Here is a 26,031-nt window from a genome sequence, read left to right on the forward strand (position 1 = left end):
TTAGGGATATGTTCCTCCTGCAGCTTCACAGTGGACTCCCCAAGGGCGTGAGGGTTGTCAGCAACAGGAAGTCCCCTGAGTCTCTTCAGGACCACCCCTTCCTCACCTCCAGGACAGCCTGGGATCTACTACTCAAGACTTTTCTCCATGGGGTTCCATGGAGCCCAGTTGTCAGCTCCCTCTGGGACAGTGGCCCACGTCATCTTCAGATAAAGAGGACCCCAGCGCTCCTTAGCCCTGTCCTCCCCTGCCTCAGACCCCAGAGGCTCCCAGCTCTCTCCCCATCATACTGTTACAGATGCACAAAGTCCTGATCCAGAAGCTTGCGGCCATGGGCTGTTGCCTGGCAACCACCTCTGAGAGACAAGATCAAGGTAGTCATCAGCTTCCATTGCTGAAGAGGACCGAGGCAGGCTTGGCTATCACTACCTTTCTGTCTCTGCTCAGGACTAAGTCCTAGATTCTAGTCAGCAACTCCAAAACAAGCTCCCTCAGTTTCCCCTGCTTGCCCAACACACCCTTACTTATTCCCAATCCCAGCTTCAAAGCAGGCTCCTCACAGCACAACTCTGACCCCAGTGGCCTAACCCTATTTTGTATTCATCCCAGAGACTCACGGGGAAGGGCCAGAGCTGCTCTGCCAGGCCCTGGAGACACAGCTGTATCGTATCATGCCTGCCCTGCAAGGTCAAGATTTTTAGATACATGTGGACACATGCTCTTCAGGGTGCCCCAGCAGCGAGTCCCAGTGTTAGTAAGTTCAGAACTGTGGGAGCAGAAGAGAACCCCCAGCCCATGTGGACACTGCCAGGTAACACAGGCAGTGGCTGGCCCGTCCCTGAGGCTGCACGCACCTGCCTCATAGAACACTCTGGGTACATGTTTATGGGATGAGCACCTTCTACACAACGTGCACTGAACAAAGTTACACACACACACACACACACACCCCTGTATGACTGTACCTAGATACTGTAGCCACAGGAAGCATAGGCACACTCAGCCAACTGCTGCTGGCTGGCTCTTCCTCCCACGACCCTGCCCCTCCCACCACTGGCCAGATTATATTGTCCATCCACGACCCTGCCCCTCTTACTACACACCATTGGCCAGACTATATTATCTGTCACACCGCCTCCCCTCTGGCGGTCTGGAAAGGCAGACACTAACCAGTCATCATCACCCTCATGGCCTCGTCTTTGGTGACTTAGTTGTACTCCGTTATCTCTCTGCTTTGAGATTTGCTGATTAGGTAATAGTAAGAAGAGGTATCATTTTGGGCTACAAATCTTCAAGGATGTGAGTTCAGATTTTCAAGCACATCTGTGTAACCCTTGAAGGACTAGGAAATTATAGAGAAAGAAGCCACCCAACTGCACACTCGGCCATCGGGACACGCAGAGAAAACGGTCTTAGTTACTATCTTTATTGACAGGAGCTCAGGTCAGAAGCAGTAAATAATTTCTCAACTGGTCACCCTGCTTCCTTTGCAAGACACAGCTCACCTGCTCCATCCAGGAAGGTTGGCCTGCTCACTTCCGGACCTCAGTTCCTTTTCAGAGGAACCCCTGGGCTGGGTCTCAGTTCCCACACAGGTCTGTTTGCAAACTTCCTCCTTCTGGGGTGGCTTGCATTCTCCCTGGCCCTTGGCTTCTGACCTCCTGCCCTACATTTCTCATGAATCTCTTCACCTCCAGTAGCTGATACAGAAGCCACTCACTAGAGGGGCAGGGTGTGGGCTGAGCCTGAGGTTGGGGTACTGCCGGTTTGTATCCGTACGCAGCCCCATTGTGGTAAGCAGTAGCCTACCCGGCATGACTCAGTTCCCTCCTGGGTTCCAGCAGACTGGAGAAATGGGGAAGTACATTCTCACTATGATGAGGATATTGAGGCGCAGAGACAGAGCGTGTGGCCAAGCGGCTTGAGGTGAATAGAAGATCCAGCTTTCTCAACGTCTGGATTTGTGGGTTCCCTGAGAACCCTGCCTCTGCAGGGTAGGGTGATGGTTTGGGCAGAAGCTCCATCCTCTCCGGGGCCAGCACTGCTGGGACCAGAAGAGCCATCTCTGGCAAGGAGGAGGATGAAGTCCAGCTGAAACAGTGGCTACTCCCCATGACATCCCTGGGAATACAGAGGATGGGGGGTCTGACCCACACAAGGGGCTTACCATCCCTCCCTAGTGTCCCGAGGAGCCAAGTCCATTCCCAGGACTCCATCATGACCTGTGCCCCTCTCACCAGCCCCGTGCACCCTCCTGCAACTGAGCTTAGCCCAAGGGGTACGGGGGAGGCGGGGGAGTGATAGAGGAAAAAGGTTGGCTCAAGATCGTCACAAAGTTCTGTTCTCTCCTCCCTCCTCTCCCATCCCCCCTCCTGTTCCTACTGCCTCAGCTCAGTCTCTTTTCTCCCTCTCCTTCCCTCAGGCTGCTGCGTAGCATCTGCCCTGGGGACCAGGTAGCTAACCTGAATAGCCTGAATTGAACGGGGTGAGTCAGTCTTCGGGTGGCCTGAGCCTGGGTGGTGTGCAGTCCTCCCCCCCAGAGAAGGAATACAAAATTAGAAGACCAGTCAGATGTAGGCCGCAGAGGGACCCAAGCAGCAAGAACCCTCTGAAACTTGGTTTCATCTGCCTTCTGGAAAATTCTTTCCCCTCATGTCCAAAAGCACAGAAAGCCCAATGCTCAGAAGCTGGGGCGAGGGTCTGTAGGACCCTGGACTGTCCTGTAGAAGAGGTAGGAGGCCTGGGCATGAACAGAGTGACTGAGGCCACACAGCAGCATGGTGAGGGCTCACCTGGGTCCTAAGCTATGACATCCCACCGCACCAAGCTCATCGGCATCTCTGATTCCCCAAGCCCTGGCACGCTTCCTTGAGGCCCAGGATACAGACTGATGCCCAAGATACCTTGTTTCTTGGTCAGACTGCCCAAATTCCCTTAACTTGGGCTCTGATCAGGAGATTGAATCCCAGTAAAGAATCCAGACTCCTCTTCTGACAGGGCCCACCCAGGCTCATTTTACCCATCCCTGAATCCAAATTAAAAAACAAGGCCGAGAAGGCAAATGACCCACCAAAGGACATACAGCTTGCAAGCGCTGGCACAGTGGGACAGAGCCCAGGCCTATGAACATTCCATCACTGGACCCTAGTACTGCAGCGGTCCAGAGAGTGACTAGGACAGCCAAGTAAATAAGGTCACTCTAGCTGCTGTTTGCTCAGACCACTGCATGTGGCTAGTATTCGTGCCCCTAGGTCAAGCACAGCTTCTGCTCTCTTCTGAACCATGCTGGCTCTTTGACGGTCCTTACAGATGGCTCAGTGTGCTGGCCTTGTCCCCAGCTGTGGCCTCCTGGGGAAGGAGCTCCTGTTCCTTGGCAGTGCCTGTGCAGGGCCGTTGCTGTTGTCCACTAGTGCTGGACTGTGCGATCTGACTGACCCTCCCATTCATCTCCTGCCTTCTCTGCATCCTCCGCTCCTCTTCTTCTCTTCTCTCTTCTTCCTCTTCATCCTCCTCCTCCTCCGTCTTCTCTGGAGGGCCCGACCCTGGCTCCTGGCTCCGTACTCGACGCGATGGTCTTAGCAGGATCCTGCGGAAGCCCTGCTTGAAGCGGTAAGAGAGGAAGCCGTAGAGGATGGGGTTTGCGCAGCTGTTGGCGTAGGGCAGCGCCACCACCAGGAAGTAGAGGCCAAAGAAGGCGGGCTCCTCCGGTAGCGGGCACACCACATTAACGATGTTGAGCAAATAGAAAGGCATCCAGCAGAGGACGAAGAGTGCCACCACGGCCACCACCATGCGTGTGACCCTGCGCTCAGAGCGCCGCCGCCGCTGGCATGCAGGTGCCTGTACCCACTGGCACGAGGGCGCCCGCACCCGCCGTGTGGTCGACCGCACCTTCACCACAATCAGCAGGTAGCATAAGCAGATGACCAGCAGGGGCCCAAAAAAGCCTAATGCGGCCGTGTAGATGATGAAGGCCGTGCGCCAGGCAGCCGCTGGCTCTGGCCACTGCATGTGACACGTGCTCATGCCCCGGGGCACTCCTGAGAAAACAACCACAGGCAGCACCACCACAGCTGAGGCTACCCAGACAGCTGCACTGACCGTGCGAGCCACAGGTGCTGTGCGCCAACGGGCCGAGCGTGTGGGGTGCACCACAGCCAGGTAGCGGTCCACACTCATGACGGTGAGGCAGAAGATGCTGGTGAACTGGTTGATGCCATCCACGGCCATGACCAGTCGACACATGAGAGATCCAAAGGGCCAGTAGGACAGGGCGTTCTGAGCAGCCAGGAAGGGTAGCCCCAGCATGAAGAGCTCGTCGGCCAGTGCCAGATTGAGGATATAGACACTGGTCACTGATGGGCTGGAAGTGTGGCGCAGTACCACGTAGATCACCAGCGAATTGCCCAACAGACCCACCACACACACCACCAGATACACCAGAGAGATCAAGATGCCACTGACAGCCAGGCCCGCCAGGCTAGTGCCAGCAGATGCATTCCCCAGGGTGGTGTCCAGAGGCCAGGCTGAGGATGTGTTCCCAGGGTCCAAGGTTGTAGGCACCAATGAAGGATAGGTAACAGTGGCCATGGCTGAGATGTCAATCAGTCAGCAGTAAACAAGCCCTAACCTACAGGAGGGAGAACACGGCTTAGTTGTGAAAGAACAGCTTTGTATGTGCCACCTTGAACACCACCAACACCTTGACCTTAAGACACCTACTATGTGCCAGCTCAGAGAGCCTGATCAGCATCTTGTGTTTTCTGGACAGCCCAATAAGGTGAGGGGTGCTATTCCTAATTCTCAGGTGAGACTCCCAACCCCGCCCCCAACTCCAGGTAAAAGTTGATATAGTTGTGTCTTTTCTAGCAGAGTCCAGAACTTTCCTCAGACTTCCAATTCCAAACAGAATGGCAGTCTCCTCTCCTGGGAGTCAGAGCCCTTGACACCTCCCTAACCCTGGCCGTCCCATGAGGTCCCCTACCTACAGCTTTGCCTGGAGGAATGAGTGTGAATGTGAGGAGGGTTGCCTGGACCCCTCCTCCTCCAGGACAGACTGAGAAATCTGCCTCTTTGGAAGCTACATCTCCCAAGTGCAGGGCTGAGTACTGGGCTGAGCAGGAGAATGCAGCAGGAGAGGACATTCCCTGGTGCTTGGTGAGGTCCTGTGTGCCTGTGTCTAGGGGACCCTTCTGGGCTCCTTTGCTGGACTCAGAATCTCCTGAATCACCACGGTCAGCCAACGCTGGACTGTTTCCACTGCCCCCACCTCTCCCTCACTCCATCACATCCTTCACCGGTGAGTGAGGCATCAAATGAGTCAGAAGAGCCCAGAGTGGGCAGACTTGTGAAGGCGTGGGCTGCACACTGGGGACCTGGGGGAATAGAAGCCCTCTGGCCTCCTCCTCAGCAGGTTCCTGCTGCTAGAACACCAAGGTACAAGGCCAAGAGCAGCCCTTCCCATGAACCCGATCCTCTGCCCCGTCTCTTTCCAGCCAATAAACTGCTGTGCTCACCCGTCCAGTTCCCTTGGATCTCGGATCCTGAGTGCGTCTAACTCTATGCTGCAGTGTCGGGTGAAGGGGAAGTCCCCAGGCTAAGAAAGCTGCCCTTCTCAATTCTGTATTGACCCACTGTGGGTGTGGACCCCTGCACTAGAAGCTGAGAGTGCTTTAGGTTTCCTGATGAGCCTCTGGATGTAGGAGGCTCCTAGAAGCAGGAGCCACCTAGCTCCCAGCATGCTCCTGAGGAGGAGCATATGTGACAGCTCTGAGTGCCAAGCTGATGATGCCAAGGATGGCAATGGACCCCTGGCAGAGAACCAAGGCTCACCATGCTACACTCCAGATTGCCCAGGCTTCTGGCAGCCTCCAAGCTCCTGGCTCAGAGAGCCGCGAGTGTTCCTCAACCTGCCACACCCTCAGCTCTCTTGAGCTGGCTCTTGGGAATCTGGTAGTGGCTGTAGGATTCTGTAGGGTCCTCACAGAGCTGGCTGCTCCTTGTTGAACCCTGACCCCAGAAGACTTTGGGAAAAGCTGGCGTCTCAGAACTGACACAACCCCTGTGCCTACAGCGCGGGGCCTTCCTGCTGTCCTCACCAACTGACCAGGAGCTAAGAGGAGTCTCGCGATCTGGGCCAGAGACAGGAAGAAGCACTTACAGGAGGACCCATCATCCTATTTTACAGATGGCCAGACTGAGGCCAGGCCCTTGACTCAGTATCGTGATGGCTTCACTATCCTGACAGCCTAGGCAGAACTTGTCTGGGTGTTTGTGCTCTTGAACTCTGGACCATGGCCCCAGAGCCTCAGCCCCATAGGAGCCTAGAGATGGGCACTTAAATTCCTGGAGCACAGCCATGAGGTTCAGTCGGGTTTTCAGGCCCCGTGACTTTGAATCAGGGAATACTGCAACTCCAGACAGCTGGGGTGGAACCATCCTAGGTGAGGAACTTTGGGATCTAGGACCTTACGGTTCTGCTCCCAGGGTGGGGATGGGGCACCCTAGGTCACCTGGCCACCCTACCCACTGGCTTTATGCAGTGCCTCTTTATAGCTTTCCCATAGGGTGGCCAATCGAAGGCGCCCAGGACTGCAGGAGAAGGGAAAGCTGAGAACCAGGCAAACCTCATTTCCAGGCTTCAGGCACAGATGCCCTCAGGGAAGCCCAGAGTATGCTCCAAGGATGGCCCCTCCAGGTCCACACAAGCACATTCATAAGCCTGCAGAAGCACGCACGCGCACACACACACACACATGCATGAGAACACACACACACAGACACACACACACATACACACACACACACACACACACACACACACGCTCACAGGAACACAGCTACCCAGCCAGACCCTCCTCGGACTCGGAGATGGAACATCCCTCCTGGTACCCTGGCCCCCCTCCAAGACACCCTCCTTGCTGTCAAAGTTGACAGGCCAGGCAGGTTCCAGAACACAGAAACCACAGCTTTGCACTGGGGGAAAACAGACCTGCAATTTCGATGCCGTCTTTTCTTTAAGGTTCTGGGAGCCTATGCCTGATCTAATTCCTCCTTGGAAGGGAGGGAGGGACTTTGCCTCCCTGTCTGGTTTATCTTTGGCACCAGCTTGCCTGAAAACTGGGGGTGGAATCTCCTCAGGGGACTGTTCGGGAGGGGAGAGACACATAGAGAGGGTGAGTTAGTGCTCTCAAGCCCCACAGCAATTAAGGATGCCCCCCCAGGCATGTGAGACACCCCTGTTGCTCTTATTTCCCTCTCATCGACTCCCACCCTCTCCAGAGTGCTTTCCCTCAGCACCCAGCCTATCACTGTGAACTTAGTAAGTACTAGCAGAAACAAGCATGCTAAGCAGGAAGAAGTGAAAGGAGCAAGGATGAGAGGGGAGGGAAGTTGAAGCTCAGAGAGGTTAAGTGACTTCCACAGGGTCACCCAGCCAGTGAGTGAGAAATCCTGTCTGTTTACTGGACCATGCTGGCTTCCTTAAAAGCCTCTGGCTTGGAGTTGTCAAGAGTCAGGAGAGCTAAGGACAATGTACATGAGGACCTCTGGCTGGCTCTGCCATGTATGTGTCCCCTGCACCCCTGGACCTTCCCCCAAAGGGGCTGGGATTTTATTAGTCAGCAGTGACTGACATGAGCCCTAGGCCCAGAGCCTGACCCTCAGAGCCACCCCCTCAAGTCCCAAGCTGAGAACTTGGGCTCTGCTGACACTAAACTGCTGTGTGACCTTGGACAAGTCACTTCTCTCTGGTTCTAGTCTCCTCCTACTTCACAGAAGATGCGTGCTCCCACCTTATTGAGTTGCTGCAGAGGTGGAAAAGGTTCATCAGATGCACCACTGCCAGCATGAAGCGGTGCCCAAGGCCGGGGAGGCCAGACGGTAGCTTGCGTCTGGTTTGATACAGTTCTGACATTCTGCTGCAGGAAGCTCCAAGATTCTGGAATGATGGCACAAGATGCTGAGATTAATAGCCCTTCCTGCCTTCCAGCCCACGCAGAGATCACTAAAAGCCTCATTGCTTTCTGGAACTCTCCACCCTCTGCCAGCCCCAGACTTAGCCCCAAGTTTAGCCTGCTCAGAGAATTCCCAGATATCCCACCTCCAAGTCCCATGAGCCCCACCTCCTTACCTGCCTACGGGGCAAGACCTCCCTTTGTAGTCACCAGGCTGCATAACATTCGTCAGCCAGGTACGCCAGCTGGGGTGCCACACGGTGCCCACTTCTCCAGTGTTTGTGGGGCTTGGACCTTCCTAGGTCCTCGGGGGCCACGTCAGCCCACGTCTCCTCTCCCATCTGGTCCTCGGTCCTGACTTGCCACTCGCACCTGGTACGTCACCCCCCATCTCCAGGATATGTGGAGGGTGCCGGACACAGGATAGGGGTTCTTCAAATGACAGCCAGTTGGGGGTGGCAGAAGACACTTCCCAAGATGACAGAAATGTGAGATAGCAGGGGACATAAGAAGCCAGAGGAAAATAAGGAGAGGAGGGGGAGGGTCGGAGGTGGAGAGAGAGAGAGAGAGGGGAGAGGGAGAGGAGACAGTGTGTGGGCGGAAAGGCAGAATGAGGGGGAGTAAGGAGAGATGCCTGGCAAGGAGCAGGGACAGAGGAGTGAAGAGGAGAGGAGAGAATAGATGGGCAGAGGAGCAGGGAGAGATGCAGAAAAAGGCAGGGACAGAGGGAGGCAGGAGGAAGGAGAAAGAGGGGGTGGTAGGGACAGTGACAGAGAAGGATTGTGCCACAGATGGTGACATGGAGAGCCAGCAGAAGGGGGAGCAGGAGGGTGCGGGAGGGGCCGGGAGGAGGAGCTGAGCACCGGACAGCAGGTGCCAGACTGAGGGGCAGCAGGTTAGGGGCGGAGGCCAGACCGGGAGAGGGAGAAGCAGATCCCGTTACCGAGGAGATTTCAGCCACCCACGCTGGCCTTGGCTCCTGCGGGGACTTGGAAAAAAGAGGGGAGCAGTAGAGAGAGGAGCTGCGTGCCAGAGGCGGGACAGCCCCAGCTCCCTAGGATGTACTTCCCTGTGAGGGAGGGGCTACTCAGCGGAATGAGGAGGACGGGACAGGGTGGGCTCCGAGATGTGGGCTCCGAGCCCACATATCCCTTGTGGAGGATTCCAGGAGCAGCAGGGTGGGTCCAGGAGCAGCGGGACGGGTCCAGAAGACGGCAGATAGAGACTGTGGTGCTGGGGTCAGTTGGATCTGGACAGAGGAGCAGAGAGATGGGATAGAAAGTAGGAACTTTAGGCTTTGAGAGCCGAAAGTCAAAGGTATACAGTGAGGAAACAAATTCTCACTCTCAAGCGATACAATTTGAATAATAACAGCTGCCCTTGAAGACAATTGTTCCTAACACATCTGCTGATGTGCTCCCTGGGAAGGGGAATAGTTTGCTTCATTGGTGCGTGAAGGTGGTGGTCCCTGCATCAGATCGCTCACAGGTGCCTACCTATGTAAGCCACTCTTTCTTGGCTGGTAAGCTGCACAGACTAAGTAGTAGTAAACTGTGGCTGGTCATCTGTGGCCACGACTGGCCTAAAGCAGACTTGAGCTCTGAGCAGCCCTGAGTGTCCAAGGTGGGGGCTTCTTGGTGCTGTATTTTTCTGCTCACAGCCCTCCATGACTCTTCCCCGTCACCTGCTGCCCACTGCTCCTGTTGCCTCCTACCCACAGCTTCCCTTTGGCTCCCCAGGCTCTGAGCTCATCCATCCATCCATCCATCCATTCACTTACTTGTCCATTCATCTCCAGATATGGTTGCCTCCAGCCTTGTTCCAAGCTCTAGGGATAAAAGGAATAAAGTTTACCCTGGGTAGACAATCCACACCGTATCACTAAAGCCAGAGTCCAACCTTAACTGGGACAAAAAGGAATTGGGTACAGAGGTGGGGCTGAGAATCATGAGGCTGGGTGAGGAACTGGCTTCTCACCAAGCAAGGATCTAGGTAAGGGCAGTCTCAACTAACCCTTGGGCGACTTATGGCCATCTTGGGATCTGGTCTTCTCCATCTGGGTAAGCAGGAAGCTTCTGAGAATGGAACAGACGTCTATGTCTTGATTTAGGTTTCCATGGTTTTTTGCTGTTGCACGAGTCACATCCAGGGCAAGAACAGGAGCAGGAGGCCAGGAAGGAGCCTCAGAGTCTTCACACAAGCTTTACCTGCAGCTGGAATACTGATTTTACACCACCCCCTTGTTGGGGGCAAACGGTCATCTGGTTGGCCCCAGGACAGGGAGTCTCACCCTCAGATGTCCAAAGTTTGCCCTCACAGCTGTGATTTACTTCCTAGTGATTCATCTGAAGAAGGACATGAATATTTTTTGTATTGGACTGTCAGTTCCCCAAGATCAAGCTCTTGACATGGTCCCCAAGTTGGCCCTGGGCTGACACCAGCCTAGCACACAGTAGGCACTCATCCTGTTACAAATGAAAAAGGATGGAGGATGGATGGATGGATGGATGGACGGTCAGACAGGTAGGATGGACAGACAGATGAATGGATGGTTGGACAAATGGATAGATGGATGAATGGGTGGATGAATAAATGAATGGATGGATGATGGACAGATTGATGGATGGATAGATGATCAATGGACAGATGGATGGGTGGGTGCATGGGTAGATGGATAAATGAATGGATGGATGAGTGGATGGATGGACAGATTGATGGATGGACAGATGGATGGATAAATGGATGGATGGATAGATAGATAGGTGTGTGGATGGGTGGCAGATGACTGAACTCATGGAGTTCATGGGTGAGTGGGTGGATGGATGAATAGAAAGTAAACAGTAGCAAAGAAACAAGAAGGGACACCTGGTTCCTGAGAGTACACTGGAAGTTAGAGAGAGAGAGAGAAGAAGAGGGGGGGGAGGAAGGTGTACTATGCAGCAGATTGGGACCAACCTTTCTCTAGGAGGCTTCTGCCAGCAAAAGTGACCCAGGGCTTCTGTTGAGCCCTTTCTCTGGTGAACCACAGCAGAGAGGGGAAAATGTAGGTCCATGCCTAGAGTTCTGGGAGCAAGGGACACTGGGGAATTCAGAGGGACCCCACAGGGATGGCCCTGCCCTGGGAATCTGAGGTTCTAGAAGCCTATGGGTCAAAGTCCCAAATCCCTGACCTCAGGCTGGACCTGGCCCCCAGGGCTGTCAGATCTGCTGGGGTCCTGCAGAGGCTACTTGGCTGGACTTTCCCATGTGATCTTGGCCTTGACAAACCCATGATGGTGTCTCCACCCTCAGTCTAGAGGGCTCGCACAGCCAACAATCATGGGCTCAATCAGGAGCCCAGATCCAAATGGAAGTCAGGAGCGTCACCATGGGGCCAGGGAGGAACCTAGCTACTAAAACAAGCCTGTCTTCTAAAACATGAGATGACCTTCTGGCCAACTCTGGAGCTTTCTCACTAATGTCCCCATTAAGGATGTCTTTGGGCTTGTCACCCCCTGCTGGTTCCTCCTGGAGCTGAGTCTCAGGTCTGCTTTGTACTGACTGTGTGACTTTAAATATGTATCTGACCCTCTCTGAGCCTCATTCTGAGCTCCTACTTCATAGGGTTATGCAGATAACAGAATGAGCCATCCCACCACCCCACAACCTCCAACACACACTGTAGCAATTCCTGTGACCCAGTGACTCCTAACTTCTAAGCTCCTGCTTGTGAGGGAACCGAGGACCATGACATTGGACATTGGACAGAGGGACTCTGTCCTAGTTCTGTCCCCAGCCACATGACTGTAAAACCCCCTCTTGGAACTTCGGTGTTCTCCTTCAGCAGAGGCCACCACCTGGCTGCAGGACACCTGACCACGGTTGACAGGAGACAGAGAAGAGGCTTGTGGGATGTGTGCCCCCTCCCCTCACCCGGCTGACTCTCCAGAGGCCTCAGCAGCCTTCACAGGATTCTAAGAATATACCCCCTTTCAGCTTTATCACAGACTTTCTCCTTTTAACAAAAGACACTTGAAAATCAAGAAGGACACCGTGACCTTCCCGTCTCCCTTTGAAAGCAGGGGCTGAAGGCCATGAGAGGAGGCTCCCAGAACCAGGAGGATCCTAACCCGCCTGCTTACCAGGCAGGGCTGGGGAGGGTCAGGTCTGTAGAGCACACATTCTGTTTCACTCTCTTCTTCCCACAGACAGCTGCTGTGCCCTCTACCCAGCCCATGAGGAGGTGAGCATCCCCCAACCCCCAGGGGGAAAATGATCAGGGAACTCTCCTGTACTGTCCGTTAATCTGCCCTGTGTCCATTTTATTCTTAGCCCGGCCAAAGACCCTTAGACAGCACCGTTAGATCAGCCTGCTCAGGAGGCACAGGGACTCTATTAAAATGCTGAGTCACAGCCTGACTGCTTGAGGCTCTCCCATGGCCACCTGTCACAGTGCTTAGTGTCGGCCTCCCCCCCACTGACATATCATTCCACTTTACCCCTCCTCTTGTTCTAGTGCGCCCTCCCCGAAGCCTGAATCCTTTGCCCAGGCTTCCCCAACTTCTCTCCTTCTCTTCCCTTCCGGCAAGCTTAGACGTCACCTGCCAGTCTGAGGCAGGCTTCCTCCCCTGGGCCTCCCTGTTTTGTTTGTAATGCAATTATTTTTCATTTCTGATTTGCTCTTGTGTTCTTCAAGCACTATCTGCAAACATGTTTCTGAATCCTGTTGTGCTAAAAAGGTTTTAAACGAAGAAGACGCAGCCGTCCTCCGATGGCCCTCTCCTAGTTTGTCTCAGAGGCAGTGCTGACCTTTAGTTATGTGTGTGTGCACACACATCTTCTGAAGCATCCTTCTGCCTTCTCTCCACCCTTCCCCACACACACACACAAACGGTGTTTTTTGAGCTAGATGCTCACTATGGAGCCCAGGTTGACTTTGCACTCTTGATCCTCCTGCCTCAATCTTCCAAGTTTTGAGCTCCTAACTGTGGGCCATCCCACGAAACAGGCATTTTTAAAAATTTACTTAAAATACTACAACAACAACAACAAAACACCTTTGTATTGATTCTCTGTGAGTTTCACATCATGCACCCCAGTCCTGGTCATCTCCCCACCACCTCATACCCACCCTTTGCTCTTGCAAACTCCTCCCCAAGTAAAACACACACACACACACACACACACACACAAATCAAAGCATTAAAAATCCCATTCTGGAAGCTGCAGTGTGTCACAGTGTGTCCTACAGTACATCCCTCTGTCCACCCACGCACCTTCACTTGTGAATGTTCATTGCAATGAGTCAATGGTCTGGTTCAAGGTCTCTGGCTTCTATGACAACGTCAATATTGGATCTTCACCCGACTCCTCCCAGTTTTCCTGTTGTTGCCGTGTGTCATGGAGATCCTGCAGCTCTGGATCAGCAGGACTGGCCTTTCACATGCATCAACAGTTCACAGATGCTGTATGTTTTAGGGTGGGCCACATCAAAGCTCTGGATCTTGGCCTGGGTGGTAGCTGAGCTGATCCTCCCACCTGCTCTCCCTTATCCACACCACCAGGGGGAGCTCTCTAGCACTGCTCTGGCTAGGCCACCTAATATGGCCGTCAGTAGGAGGTAGGTCAGTTCTTCTGCTCTAATGTCCTCTGCCCGGCTCACCTGCACCCATGCCTCCAGAGCCAGCTTCTCTGTGCTACCCAGAGGAGCTGAGGGGTTGAGGGAGCACTCTCCCAAGTGCTGCAGCCTGAGAGGGACTGGGCCAGCTCTCCTGCTCTCATGTCCTGAGGCCAGCTTTGCTGACTGCAGGAGGTGGTAAGGAGAGTTCAGGGGAAGGCATCACCTCTGCACCCAGGCTACATTCCAGCAGATGAGCGGAGGGGTCAGCTCTCTTCCACACTCATGCCCTCAGGTCTAGCTCACCTTCATCTAAAAGTGTAAAACATTTACTGTATGTGTATGAGGTTTTGCCTGAATATATGTCTGTGTACCACATGCATGACAAAGGAGGCCAGAAGAGGGGACCAGATGGTTGTTATGAACACTGTGTGTGTGTGTGTGTGTGTGTGTGTGTGTGTGTGTGTGTGTGTGTGTTGAGAACCAAAACCCAGTCCTCTGGAAGAGCAGCCAGCTCTTACCAGCTGAGGTATCTCTCCAGCCCCCTCTGCAGCAGAGATCTTGATTTCTTACTCTCTCCTGCCATTCTTCATTCTTTCACTTGCTTACTTAAAATACAAAACCATTCCTTTTCTGGGACGAAGCATTTCCACATGACCCCACAGTGCCTCAAAAGCCATACAGTAAAAAACCCCAGAGTCCAGCTACAATGAAAGATTTTTTAGAGACCACCAAGACACTTTCCCCAGGGCAGGCTGCCCCTTGGGCCAACACTCTGGAACAGTATCTTCATCAGAGGGTGGGTTGCTTCAGCTTTTCCCAGATCTTGTGTGTATTCTTCAGTTCCTGCCCTCCTCTCTTGTGATTTGCTTTCTCGATTAGGAGGCATGTAGCCTCTGGAAGGTGTGTTTGTGTGTGTGTGTGTGTGTGTGTGTGTGTGTGTGTGTGTGTGCCTGGAAACAATTAATGGCCAGGATGGGTGTGGTCAGGGTGGGTGTGGCCAGGGTGGGTGTAGTGTTTGCAGCTGAGTCATTTTGGATTGGCTCATGAATGCCATCTTTCTTTGGTCTTAGACTTCCTGCACTGTGCCCACCCCCAGCCCAGAGCACATATGTATTATGTGTGGCCTCTTCCCCTTTCTTTCTTCTTGTCTCTGTCGTGAGGCAAACAACTTTCCTCCACTATGCCCTTCTCTCCATGGCCATAGGTCTAAAAGCAATGAAATCAGCTGATTATGGATTGAAACCTCTGGAACCACAAGCCAAGATACACAGTTCTGATCCTAGGCTATTTACTTCAGATATTTCATTGCTACCACCATGCCCCCCCAAAAAAAACACACAATCACACAGAAAAGTTGGTGTTGAGAAGTGAGATAATGTCTATGATAATTCTTGACCATGTGGTCCAGAAGGCTTCAGAACTCCCTATGGGCCAAGCATCCAAACACATGAGTCTATGGGGGTCATTCCTATTGAAACCACCACAGGTCTGTTGCTGCAACTGGACTTTGATTCTGTCAATAGTCTCTCCCGGGCTCTCTTCAGGGATGCCAGCCATGCTACACAGTGCCAAACCTCAGCTGCTCTTCATGACCCCTTCATGTCTTGTTTGTGCAAGGAATTTGAAAAAAAAAAAAAAAACCAAAAACTTGGAAACATAAGCTGATAGATCCCTGGGATGTTGTTGTAAGCAGAGCTAATGAGGGCATTCTGGTTGAACCTCGGAAAACTAGAATGTTCTATGGAACCATGAGTAAATAAAGCCTTCCCTCTCCAAGTTGTTTTCATCGTGCTGTTTTGTCACAGCGATAGAAACCCTAGCTAAGTCAAGTTGGTACCGGGAGTGGGGTGTTACCATGACAGAACTGACCGTGTTGTTCTGAATAGGATCGTGGAAGAATGTCAGAACTTTGGGCTGGAAAAGCCATTGCATGTTGAGAGCTCAGTGAGCCGTTCTGTAGGAGCCTGGAAGATAAGCCTGTGTAGAGCAATGCCAGTAACAGATGCCAGCTTACGAAGTTCAGAGGGAAGCAGACTACTGGGCTATTTACGTGAATAATCTGTAACTCTGCTCAGATGGGGCTGAAGAATCATCTGTGATTAAGAAGAGACAGCATCATTGTGGTGAAATCTTCCAGGAGGTGTTTTTTGAGGGTCAGCAAACAGAACCTGTGTTCCAGAAGGAGCCGAGGTTGTACCTTATGCTGACAACCGAACTTGATCGTGTAAGAGTCACCCAGGTGGTACTGGTTTTGAAGACATGAAGGGGTCATGAAGAGCAGCTGAGGTTTGGACTGTGTAGCATGGCTGGCATCCCTAAAGAGAGCCCAGGAGAGGCTATTGGTAAAATTACAGTTCAGTTGTAGCAACAGACCTGTGGTGGTTTCAATAGGAATGGCCCCCATAGACTCATGTATTTAGATGCTTTGCCCATAGGGAGTGGCACTATTAGGAGGCGTGGCCTTGTTGGAGTGGGAGTGGCCTCGTTGGAGGAACTGTCACTATGGGAGTGGGTTTTGAGGTCTCCATATGTTCAAGCTACACCCAGTGTGGCACACAGTCTTCTGCTGCCTTTGGATCAAGATGTAGAACTCTCAGTTCCTTTTCCAACACCATGCCTGCCTGTGTGCACTTTGCTTCTTGCCAAGATAACGAACTAAACCTCTGAAACTGTAAGGCAACCTCAATTAAATGTCTTCCTTTACAAGAGTCACCATGGTCATGATGGCTCTTCACAGCAGTAGAAGCCCAAAGACAGAACTCCAGCATTTTTTGGAAACACCAGTACCATGGGATGAACACCAAGAACAGCAGGAACACTGGGGTGCATCCAGAGGAGTCTAGAAGACAAGCTGTGTGTGCTATAGAAGGCAGAGCAAAAGACGTGACCCAGAAGATCTCAAGTGAATCCCAGGTAATTGGACATTTTAGGTTATTCACACTTTTGGAGTTTGTTTTCTCTTTGTTCAGACTATGATCGTGCCCTGGTTCTTCCCTCTTGAAGAAAGAAAGCATTTGATTTATGTTTTATTTGACAGGAACCCACAGTTGAGAGACTTTGAATTTTAAAAGACTTCAGATTTTAAAAGAGACTGGCTATTTCAAAGAGACTGAACTTTTAAGTGTTTAAATTTTTAAAGACTCTGGAACTTCTAAAATTTGGAATGTTTATATTGTAATGTCAATATTAATCTGGTTAATGTGGTTGTGGGGAAGTACAAGAAAGGAAAGGTTATGGTTTAATGGTGATGTGTTTGTGTGTCAAGTTAACAAGAGGTCAATTGTGTTTACTTGTTTTATGTCACCTTGACACAAGGAGTTATTTGAAAGGACAGAAAATCCCTCCGTAAGACCTGGCTGTAGAGCATGTTAGCAGCTGCTGGGAAAGGGTCCAGCACATTGTGAGTCCTGGGTTCCATAACAAATCAGGCTGAGTAAGTCAGTAAGCAGCTTGCTCCCATGGTCTCTGCATCAGCTCCTGCCTCTGGATCCTGCCCTGCTTGAGTTCCTTCTCTCATTGTTTTTGATGACGAACTGGTCTATGGAACTGTGAGTGAATAAGTCAGACCTCAGCCATTAGTAGTGTCTGTGCTGTTAAGGTAATCATATAAAAGACTTTCCCAGGATTCCTTTCACCATGATCATCTTCCCAGGCACTCAAAGCGGCCATAGCCATGGTCCACAGCTATTGCTTGAGATGGTGGCAGACCCTTGTGTCATTCATATGACATTAGTTTTGCAGCCACCAAGAGTGGAGGGGTTGTAAGATCGTGGAGGCATCCACCCAGATTTCAAAGGAAATCCTGGGAGGCTGGGGATGTGCGTTGTGGCTGGGCTAGCCCCAAGAGTACCCTCTTGAGTGAAACTGAGGAGGCAGCTGGAGATGCTCTAGGGACCATGAAAAGATGGAGATGCCAGAGGCTTGGAAGGTCTGCCAAGGAAAACCATGAGCAGGGAGCAGAGCCAACCCAGGAAAAAGGTCGTGTGCATTGCATCTGGCAAGGCCAGAGCTGTGGAATATATGCCAAAGTTCACATCACGTCGCCATGTGCCCCAGATGTAAAACTATTCTCCTGCTTACCCATGAGCCTTTCTACCAGCACCTAAGTTCCCGAAATAACGACTCTGAGACTGAATTACTTCATGAATAAATTCCTAAGCCATAGCTTGGGCTTGTTCCCTGACTAGCTCGTAACTCAATTGACTGTTCATTCTAAGTCCTGCCACATGGCTGGCTACCTCTTCTCAGTTGCATGAATCTGTCTCCTCAGAGTTCAGGCAAATCTCCTCCCACAGCTGACTCTATCCCAGAATCCTCTCTCCCGGCCAGAACTCGCACCTCCTATTTCCTGTCTAAGCTAATAGATCAATAGGTTTTATTGACAGGTGACACTCCCACACGGTGCACATTCTTATTCATGCCAGAAGAATGCGAGTGTTTACTGTGTGGCGTTATATACTTTCGATTTTGTCAATTTGCCTTGACTCTCAGTTTCAGTTTGAACTTTTGATCAATATTGAAATTGTTGAGACTTTTGGAGAAAGCCTCTGAGCAGTATGGGGTATGCACAGGACAGCCGTGTTGAGGAGAATGATCGTCTTTTGCAATTGTCTTTATTTGGAGATTGAGTGTGGTCTAAGGAAATGCATTAGGGTGTCAAACTGACACAGGCTGGCATTGCAAAGGTGACTCTTGATTAGCAACTTGATTGAATTGAGGGACACCGAGGAAATTAGTCAAGACCAGCCTGGGTGTCTGTGGTCATTTCCAGAAACAATTAGATAATGGAGCCTCTGATCTAACCACGGATTTAATCCCCTGAGAGTCTAATATCAGACAGACCGTTGTGAAGGGGAACACAGGGCCTAATGGGGGGAAGTGGGTCACTCTGACCATGGTTCAGAAGGCTAAATCTTGGTCTTGGCTCTTTGCTCTTTGTCTGTTTGCTGGCAGGCTGCAGAGGTAAGCAGGCTTTCCTCAACCATGTTCCTCCTACCTGGTGTTCCAGCCTTGTCACTGGCCTAACAGGGAGGAACCAACCGCCAACCTTTGAAACCTTTGAAACCGCAAACCAAAACAAATCTTTCTTCCCTTAAACACTGTATCTTGGCTACCTTGTCCCTGTGGGGGTTTGCTAAGTAGGACTAAATCCACATCTTCCAAACCCAGTGTGGGTCTTCCCCCTGGCTTGCTTGAAGCAGGCACACCTGAGGCCAGAGCTTCCTTGTTAACAAACTTTTTCTGCTAAGGTCACTTATGGGTAGCTGCCCGCCATAGGGAAAGGACTCAGAAGGACTCAACTGCTCTTCAGGTAGGCTCCTCAGTGTTGTACGACATCACTGTCGCCAACAGCCTATAGTGTCTGGATCCAGTAGGTGCTCTGGAGTTCCAGGATGTGGGTTGCTTTGTGTCATTGTGCTCTGCAACCTGTCCCCAACCTTCCCTCTTCTCAGCACGCCCTGAGGCCTACCCTTCACCACTCTCCCGCTCTGTAGTTCTCCCACCAGGATTTGGGGTGACAGCTGTCTCCCAGTTTCTCTGCACACAGATGTTTTCATTTCTGTTTCTTCTGTCCCTGGTTCAGGGCTGCCTTCCCACGGGGCTGGGGTATATGGACTTAAGGGTATACGTACCATTCCAGGGTTTACTGACCCTCAGACCTTCCTTTCTGTACAGTAGATTCTGGTGTACAGACAAAATCACAAGGGCAAAGGTATTCACGTGTCTGTCTCTCCTCGACCTCCAAGCCCCTGGTGAGAAAGGGCTGGTGAGCAAGGGCTGGGCCTCATCCTCCTCTGTGTGTCCAGTCTTAGCACAGATGAATGGGGATACGGGGTGTGAATAAAAGCCAGTGTTCTTCTCTGTTTAGTGGCATTTTGCCTTCCTGGGAGTCCTCTCATGACATCTCCCAGCTCTGCCTCACCCTCCTCACGAAGAGGCAGACAGCAAGGCTCTCCAGACTCAGGTGCCTGCAGAAGAGATGTGCTGCTCCCACTCACCATTCAGGACAGTTGGGCTCGCCCAGGCAGCTCTCCTCTTTCACAGTAGTGGTGGATGGATACACACACAGGATGGATCACAGGCATGGCTGCACCTTGGTGGGCAGTGGAAACCTGCTTCAGCAAGTTAGCAGATTATGGGCATGACTGATCCGCTTTCTTTTCTCTCTCTCTCTCTCTCTCTCTCTCTCTCTCTCTCTCTCTCTCTCTCTCTCCCCCCCCTGTCTCTCTGTCTCTCTCCTGTCTCTCTGTCATTCTCTCTCTCATTTAAGTATATTCTTTTATCTATTCCTTCATTTGCATAAATCACTCAGGAGGCAGAGGTAAGGGGATCTCCATGAGTTTGAGGCCACCCTGATCTACAGAGTGAGTTCCAGAAGAGCCATGCCTATAAAAAAGAAACCTTGTCTTAAAAACAAATAAAAAGAATGATGTCATATTTCCGTATGAGAACCTGAGTCAGGTACTGAGTGTCTGTGTTGGCAGGGCATATGGGACTGAAAGCACAGGGGACATCTACACAGAGGGGTCACTTCCCTGCTCTCTGCCAACATGGGAGCCTCCTAGAGTGCCTGAGGGCATGGTGCAGCCCCTGGACTCCATGACAGCCTGTCAGATGAGTCCAGGCTCCAGGTAACAACCGATCTTAGGATGACACTTGGGGTGGCACATTGTGTCTGTGATTGCGCAGTGCTGTTGGAGTGGGGGCTTAGAGAGGGGAAGCAGGAGTCATCCTGGGAAAGACGTCACTGCAAACCAGGGGGAAGGGGTAAGGCCCAGCACAGGATGGGCAGTGCAGTCGGAGGCTCAAACTAGGGGAGCCTAAGATAACAATCATCCAGGCTCGGCTAGTGAGCGTTGACGTGAGATGGTGGGTGTAAGAGGTCCCTGCTTTGGAAGAAGGAGCAGGAAGCAGCCAGTTGTCAAGGCAGAGAGCTTCAGAGAAGGAGGTCTGGCCCAACAAGGGCTTGCCTCACTCTCTGGCCATGATGCCATGAACAAGAGGGCTGAGCATAGGGTAGAAAGCCCTGGCCCCTCCCAGGCCACACACTGTATGGTCTAGTGCCAAGTGGATGCTCTGAGAGGCTGATGTGGAGCAAGCCTCACTCCTGAGCCTACCCGGCAAGCACTTCCTCCTGTTTCAAAACATCTAGTGTTTTCAAAACATCTCACAGCCTGCCATTCTCTGCTCAGGAGGCCTCTGATCCTTAGCCACTGCACTCAGGATCTAGGGCCTCAGGTACTAACAGAGAACATCACCAGAAAGTCTGGCCAAGTGTGGTAAAAGCACGTAACTGGTTCTCCCATCATCCATCCTGGAAACAAAGGCTGACTCAGGCTAACAGCGCCAGGCCGTTTCTCTTTCTGTTCGAAGCTATTGGCTTCTGCTATTGATGCTGTGGCCGAAAGTTCACAAGATGACAGTAGCTGCTCCAGATATCCCATCAGTGTTCAGAGCAGAGGACACTGGAGACCATGTTTGTTATTTTTCTCCCAAGAAACCGTGTCTCTGTCTGACTCTGTTTGTGTGTGATTGGTGAAAACAGTGTGACCTCGGAGCCACAAAGGCTGAGAAAACAAGTATATTTACATTAAAGATTTAGTTTTATTTTTAATGATGTGTGTGTGTGTGTGTGTGCATACACATAGGTGCATGTGCCCACGGAAGCCAAAAGAGGGCATTAGCTTCTCCTGGACCTGGAGTTAAGAACAAAACTTGGGTCCTCTGACAGAGCAACAAGTCACAGCCCACTTAACTGCAGCGGACCTCTCCAGCCTTTCCTCTTCCTGAAAACAAATATTTCAATGCTAAGCACACTGCTGTCCTGCCCCAAGCTGGGATTCTGCGGACAAGGAGAGCAGAGTGGGGGGAGGGGCAGGAGGTGTAGGAGAGGATAGGAAGGGGGTGGGAGGGGTGGGGGAGGATAGGAGAGAGTGGGAGGAATAGAAGGGGTGGGAAAGGAAGAGAGGAGTAGGAAGGCCAGGAAAGGTAGGAGAAGGTAGGGGGGTGTTGGGAGAGGGAAGGAAGGGTGAGAGGGACAGAAGTGGGGAGGGGTCAGGCTGCTTTATCCATCAGAGCACTGACTCCTAGGCTTTCCAGGTCCTGTGTCCTCCTCTGTAATGGCTAGCAACACCCAAAGTGACCTAATGCAGGACTGAGGTTATATGTTCCGTGAGGGGGTGGGGGCAGTATTTCATGTCATTACTTTTGGTGTAAGGCAAGGACCCCAGGGCAGCTTGGGGAGCAGAACACCCACAGCAGGAGCCCACTCCAGCACATAGCGGGAGTCTAAGGCTCACAGGGACGGGATCCAGGTCGGTAGGCAACAGAGGGAGAAGAAAGGTCGTTACTGGTGGGTGGAGTCTGGTCAGGGTTTTCTAGGTTCTTGGCCTCTTACTCAAGGAAGGGAAATAAAGTTTCACACCAATTGCAAAAGTAACGGGGACTTTATTCAGATTAAAGCGAAAGCTGAGATCTGGATGAAATAGGCTGTCAAGGTGACAGTGGGCTGGTTGTGTGTGCGCTTCAACCAGCACAGAGGCTCAAGGTTACAGCCCGGGCTTTGACGCCCACAGAGAGGAGGTGTTAGCTACTTAGAGGCTTGGTTTGAGTGCTTCTGGATTTACATCTACTGATCTGAATCATGTAAGTTCTTGCTTAGTATCCTGCACAGAAAGGAACAGGAAGCTAAAAGAGGGACCCTTGGACTCTGGTTGCACCCCAGGTTTTTAGCACCCCAAAGTGATAGGGTGCAGGTCCCCCCAACCGTATTGGAGAGCTCAACATGTGTGGGTTTAAAACCTTTCTTTCTGTGTCAGAGAAATCTTCCCCTTGTGTGAGCCAAGCTAAGAACAAACAGAAACTTCCAGAATTGTGCCAAGCCCCTCCAGAGGTGGGAGTCCCTTAAAGGGGGGGCCTGTGGAGTTGGGGAGCAGCTCTGGGACTCTTGGAGACAGAAAATGGAGAGGCTGAGCACCTCTTGGCTAGCCTTCCAATGTCGGAGTGCGCCATTTCCTCTCAGCCTTTCAGAGTCTCAGGCCCGGGGGGAGGGGGATAGGGAGGAGGGGTGAGGAGAAGGGATGAGGAGGAGGGATGGAGAACAACACATGTGTCACGAAATCTCTGAGACACCTGACACAAGCTGGTCGTCAGAAGTGTGTTGGGAGAAGGACTGTGAATCTCAGGCAGTGCTATGTCCTTGACCGTGGATCTATAATTCAGGGAAGACCTAGGTGGGACTGTATCAGGGGAGACCTAGGTGGGGCTGTCTCAGGGTCAGGCCCTGGGGTGCCTAATATGGGCACTTCCTCAACTTCCATAGTAAAGTAAACTCTCTGGTAAGAATTTCAACTTTATCCAGGCATGGAGATATACATCTGTAAACCCAGCAGTTAGGAAGCTGAGGCAGGAGGATGGCAGTTGTGAGGTCAGCCCAGGCTCTATAATAAAATCTTATCTCAGAAACAAATGAAAAAAAAAAATCTTAGTTTTTCTTAGTGCCACATGGGGCAGAAACTGTGTCCCTTGTAATGGTAGAATGGACACTTACCATGACCTCTGACAGTTGAAGTTATAGGTCCTCAGCTACTGGACACCCACCCAGTTCTAGGAAGGCTGTTTCCCTTAAGAATTTACCCCCTCCCCATCCTATACCCTGGATGCTTCCTGGCATCACCTTTACGCCTGGCTCTAACAGGACTCACGGCGAGCCACAGTGCAGCATCTCTCTGACACACATGTGTGATTGAAGGTGGGCCTAAGACAAGCTGTTCCAATCAGAGTGACCCTTCCTTAGAACTTGCCGGGGGCAAACTTCACTTGAACTTGACCTCAAAGGATCAAGTCCCAAGAATCAATGGCCAGAAAATGTAGCCCGGCAACAGCAGGCAGACCCAAAGCAGATAGGAAGGCAAGGCCCGTGGTACCGTCCGTGCCGTCCGAACCCTCCGCCCCACGGACAAGAAGGCAAGTCCCATGGTACACAAACCCTCTGCCCCACGGACAGGAAGGCAAGGCCCGTGGTACCTTCTGGACCCTCTGGACCCTCCGAACCCTCTGCCCCATGGACAGGAAGGCAAGGCTCGTGGTACAGTCCGAACCCTCCGCCCCACCTTGATCAAGCTGTGCCTGAACTCACGGTACTTCCACCGAGAATCAACACATTTATTTTCTGCGTAAGCAAGAGAGCTGTGTTTTCCATTTGCCATGGTTCAGGTCCTGACTGGCAGGTGAGGTGGACAGTTCCAAGAAAGTGCAGCTCTACCCTTTGAGTAGAGTAGGAAGCCCTGAGAGTGGGGGGCGTCTGAGCTCAGACCCTCACGTGGCTGGGCAGATAAGAGATTTGCAGAAATAGATTTGTTCTGTGTTTTTCTGAAAAGGAGAACAGAGGTGCAGAATTCCACATCTCTCCCTTTGATTCAGCGAAGGAGGGGTTCCAACAAGGCGAACACAGTGGTGACAGGCCATGGAGACCGGAAGCTTCGAGAGAGGGATCAGGAAGGCCTGGAGTGCCTTCCTGAGTGTATGATGGACATACGACTCTGTACGACATGAGAATGGATGGCTGTGTCTTGGGGCTCCCTGCTGGTCCCTGGGAACACAGAAGCATTCCAGCTAGGACAAGGCCTGCTGTTATCCTCCCGTCCCCAGGGACCTCCGTGGAGGAGAGAGGCAAGTTCTGCGGCTGACTGGGAAAAAACACCACACGGAGGGGACAGCATGTCCCACCAGCACATCACTGGGCTTTGGTGGGGGCTCTGGAGGGTCAGGACCGTCGGAGCGGGAGGACTGAGGGGACACCTGGAAGGGCGACAGGAGAGAGTCAGTGTCAAGAACAGATGTGTCTCAGCTTGGGGCCATCCAGGTTCATGGCTGCTGTTAACTTCTGCCTCCCCCAGGGCTCTCTTCCACTCCTCCCCACGTACCCCCATGTATCCTGTCCAGGATATTGTTGGGGTTCCCTGGTTTCATTAGGTTTCTGTGACAAGGACGAGCTTAATGAGAGCCAGGCAGCTCTTGTGTCCTGGCTTAGGTCACTGGGCAGGTTCTGGCCTGCTTGGGTTGTATCCGTCATAGAAGAGGCTCCAAAGGCAGTGACAAAGAGAAGACACTGAGGCTACCTAGGTACCCATGGCCCTCTGTCCTGGTCTAACTCTACTCTCAGTGCCCCGAGGGCTGGGCCCTGGGGTAGGGTGCTCTTTCAGCATCAGGAGAGGGCATACCCCTAGAGCAGGCTGCAGGGGCGCTTCTGCTGTCGAGTGGGCTGTGGGCACAGGACTGCTCGGATTGCCTCATCGAAGACGGTCTTCAGGCCTCGCTGGGTGAGTGCAGAACATTCCAAGTACTTCACCGAGTCTGAGGAGGGACAGTGGGAGAGCAGGGGCCTGAGTCATGGAGAAGCGGTGTCTACCCGAGTGAGGAGAATCACTCAAGTATGGAGCATCACTCCACTGGGAGTATCACTCAAGTGGGGAGTATCACCTGAGTGGGGAGTATCACCAGAGAGAGAATATGCCTCTCTGTACTTCATCTTCTTCCTGTAGGACTCAGTGGGTGAGAGATCCCCAGGACACAAGGTCCTTTGTTTGGAAGGTGGACGGGACCTGCATCCATGACGAAATCCCCCACAGCCTTCCTCATGGAGCTGACACCTCTGAGCAGGTCTGAGGACTCCCCAATGCATCTATCATTTAGTCACACCCCAAGTTATGGGCAAACCAGGGCTAACAGAGGCTGTGGGGCCTGCCTGCCCTAGGGAAGCTCAGTGAGGGGAAGAAAAGACCGAGCTCTTCTGTGCCCTCTAGAAGACAGGCCCGGGAGGCATCTGCATGACTACACACCCCTTCACCCTGAACCCAGAGCCCTCACACGGGGTCTGGGAGAGGCAGAGTCTTGAGGAAGGAAAGGGGAAGGAAGGGAGCCTGGTGACCTCTCTGGGTCCTTCTACTCTCTTTCTGGGCCAGGCACTTCCGACAGCTGGGAGGAACTGGTGGTCCTGCCCACCTCAGTGGGCCCAGAGCAGAGCAGTCACAGGGCAAAGGCACAAAACTACAAAGAGGGGTCACCCCTGGAGGGAAGTCCCTGAAGCCAGGGCTTGGGAGGAGATGGAGCTCCAGGGAGCCAGACACTGTGCCACTGTGCAGTCACATGGGGGCTTCTTGTTCCTGGAAAGTTCTCCAGGCTGGCTATTCCCACTGAGAAGATGAAGCCAGCGTCCTCCCCTGGCCGCCTCCAGCCCTTTATTCCAGAGATGACTCTGGGTGGGGCTCACGGCCTCTGTCCCTTGGGGTTCCCCATCCTTGTGGTAACCAGTAGTGAAGTACTCTGGACCTGGGTTCATTCGCCTGCTCATCCTCACAGTAGCTGGAAGGGAGGGGCTTTCAGCTCCACAGAGGATGAAATAGCCTCAGGGAGAAATGTCACAGGCTGAAGAACACTCACACACATACACACTCCACATACCACACACACACACAC

General features: G+C 52.3%; 2 protein-coding genes and 1 long non-coding RNA gene across 3 annotated transcripts in view; all 3 read right to left on the reverse strand.

Moving 5' to 3' along the window:
* Positions 1-3,238: 3,238 nt before the first annotated feature.
* On the reverse strand, positions 3,239-7,838 carry Sstr3 (somatostatin receptor 3). The gene is made up of 2 exons (XM_028784586.1): positions 7,794-7,838; positions 3,239-4,630 (listed from the first exon to the last, which is right to left on the reverse strand). Exon 2 carries the CDS (start codon positions 4,588-4,590, stop codon positions 3,304-3,306), a length of 1,287 nt encoding a protein of 428 aa, XP_028640419.1. The 5' UTR covers positions 4,591-4,630; positions 7,794-7,838; the 3' UTR covers positions 3,239-3,303.
* Positions 7,839-9,187: 1,349 nt separating this feature from the next.
* LOC114636507 lies at positions 9,188-10,032 on the reverse strand. Its single transcript, XR_003713636.1, has 3 exons — positions 9,969-10,032; positions 9,736-9,783; positions 9,188-9,204 (listed from the first exon to the last, which is right to left on the reverse strand). It is a non-coding gene; the product is annotated as an uncharacterized LOC114636507 (long non-coding RNA).
* A 13,665-nt stretch (positions 10,033-23,697) lies between these two features.
* Positions 23,698-26,031, reverse strand: part of Rac2 (Rac family small GTPase 2) — a 13,200-nt gene continuing 10,866 nt past the window's right edge. Inside the window, exons 6-7 of the mRNA XM_028784568.1 lie at positions 24,777-24,909; positions 23,698-24,354 (exon numbers count right to left, since the gene is read on the reverse strand). Coding sequence (XP_028640401.1) covers positions 24,779-24,909 — 131 coding nt within the window. The 3' untranslated portion in view covers positions 23,698-24,354; positions 24,777-24,778. The remainder of the gene's footprint in view (positions 24,355-24,776; positions 24,910-26,031) is intronic.

The sequence above is a fragment of the Grammomys surdaster genome, unplaced genomic scaffold (assembly GCF_004785775.1).
Source record: "Grammomys surdaster isolate TR1022 unplaced genomic scaffold, NIH_TR_1.0 124439, whole genome shotgun sequence".
In the NCBI taxonomy this organism is placed as follows: Eukaryota; Metazoa; Chordata; class Mammalia; order Rodentia; family Muridae; genus Grammomys; species Grammomys surdaster.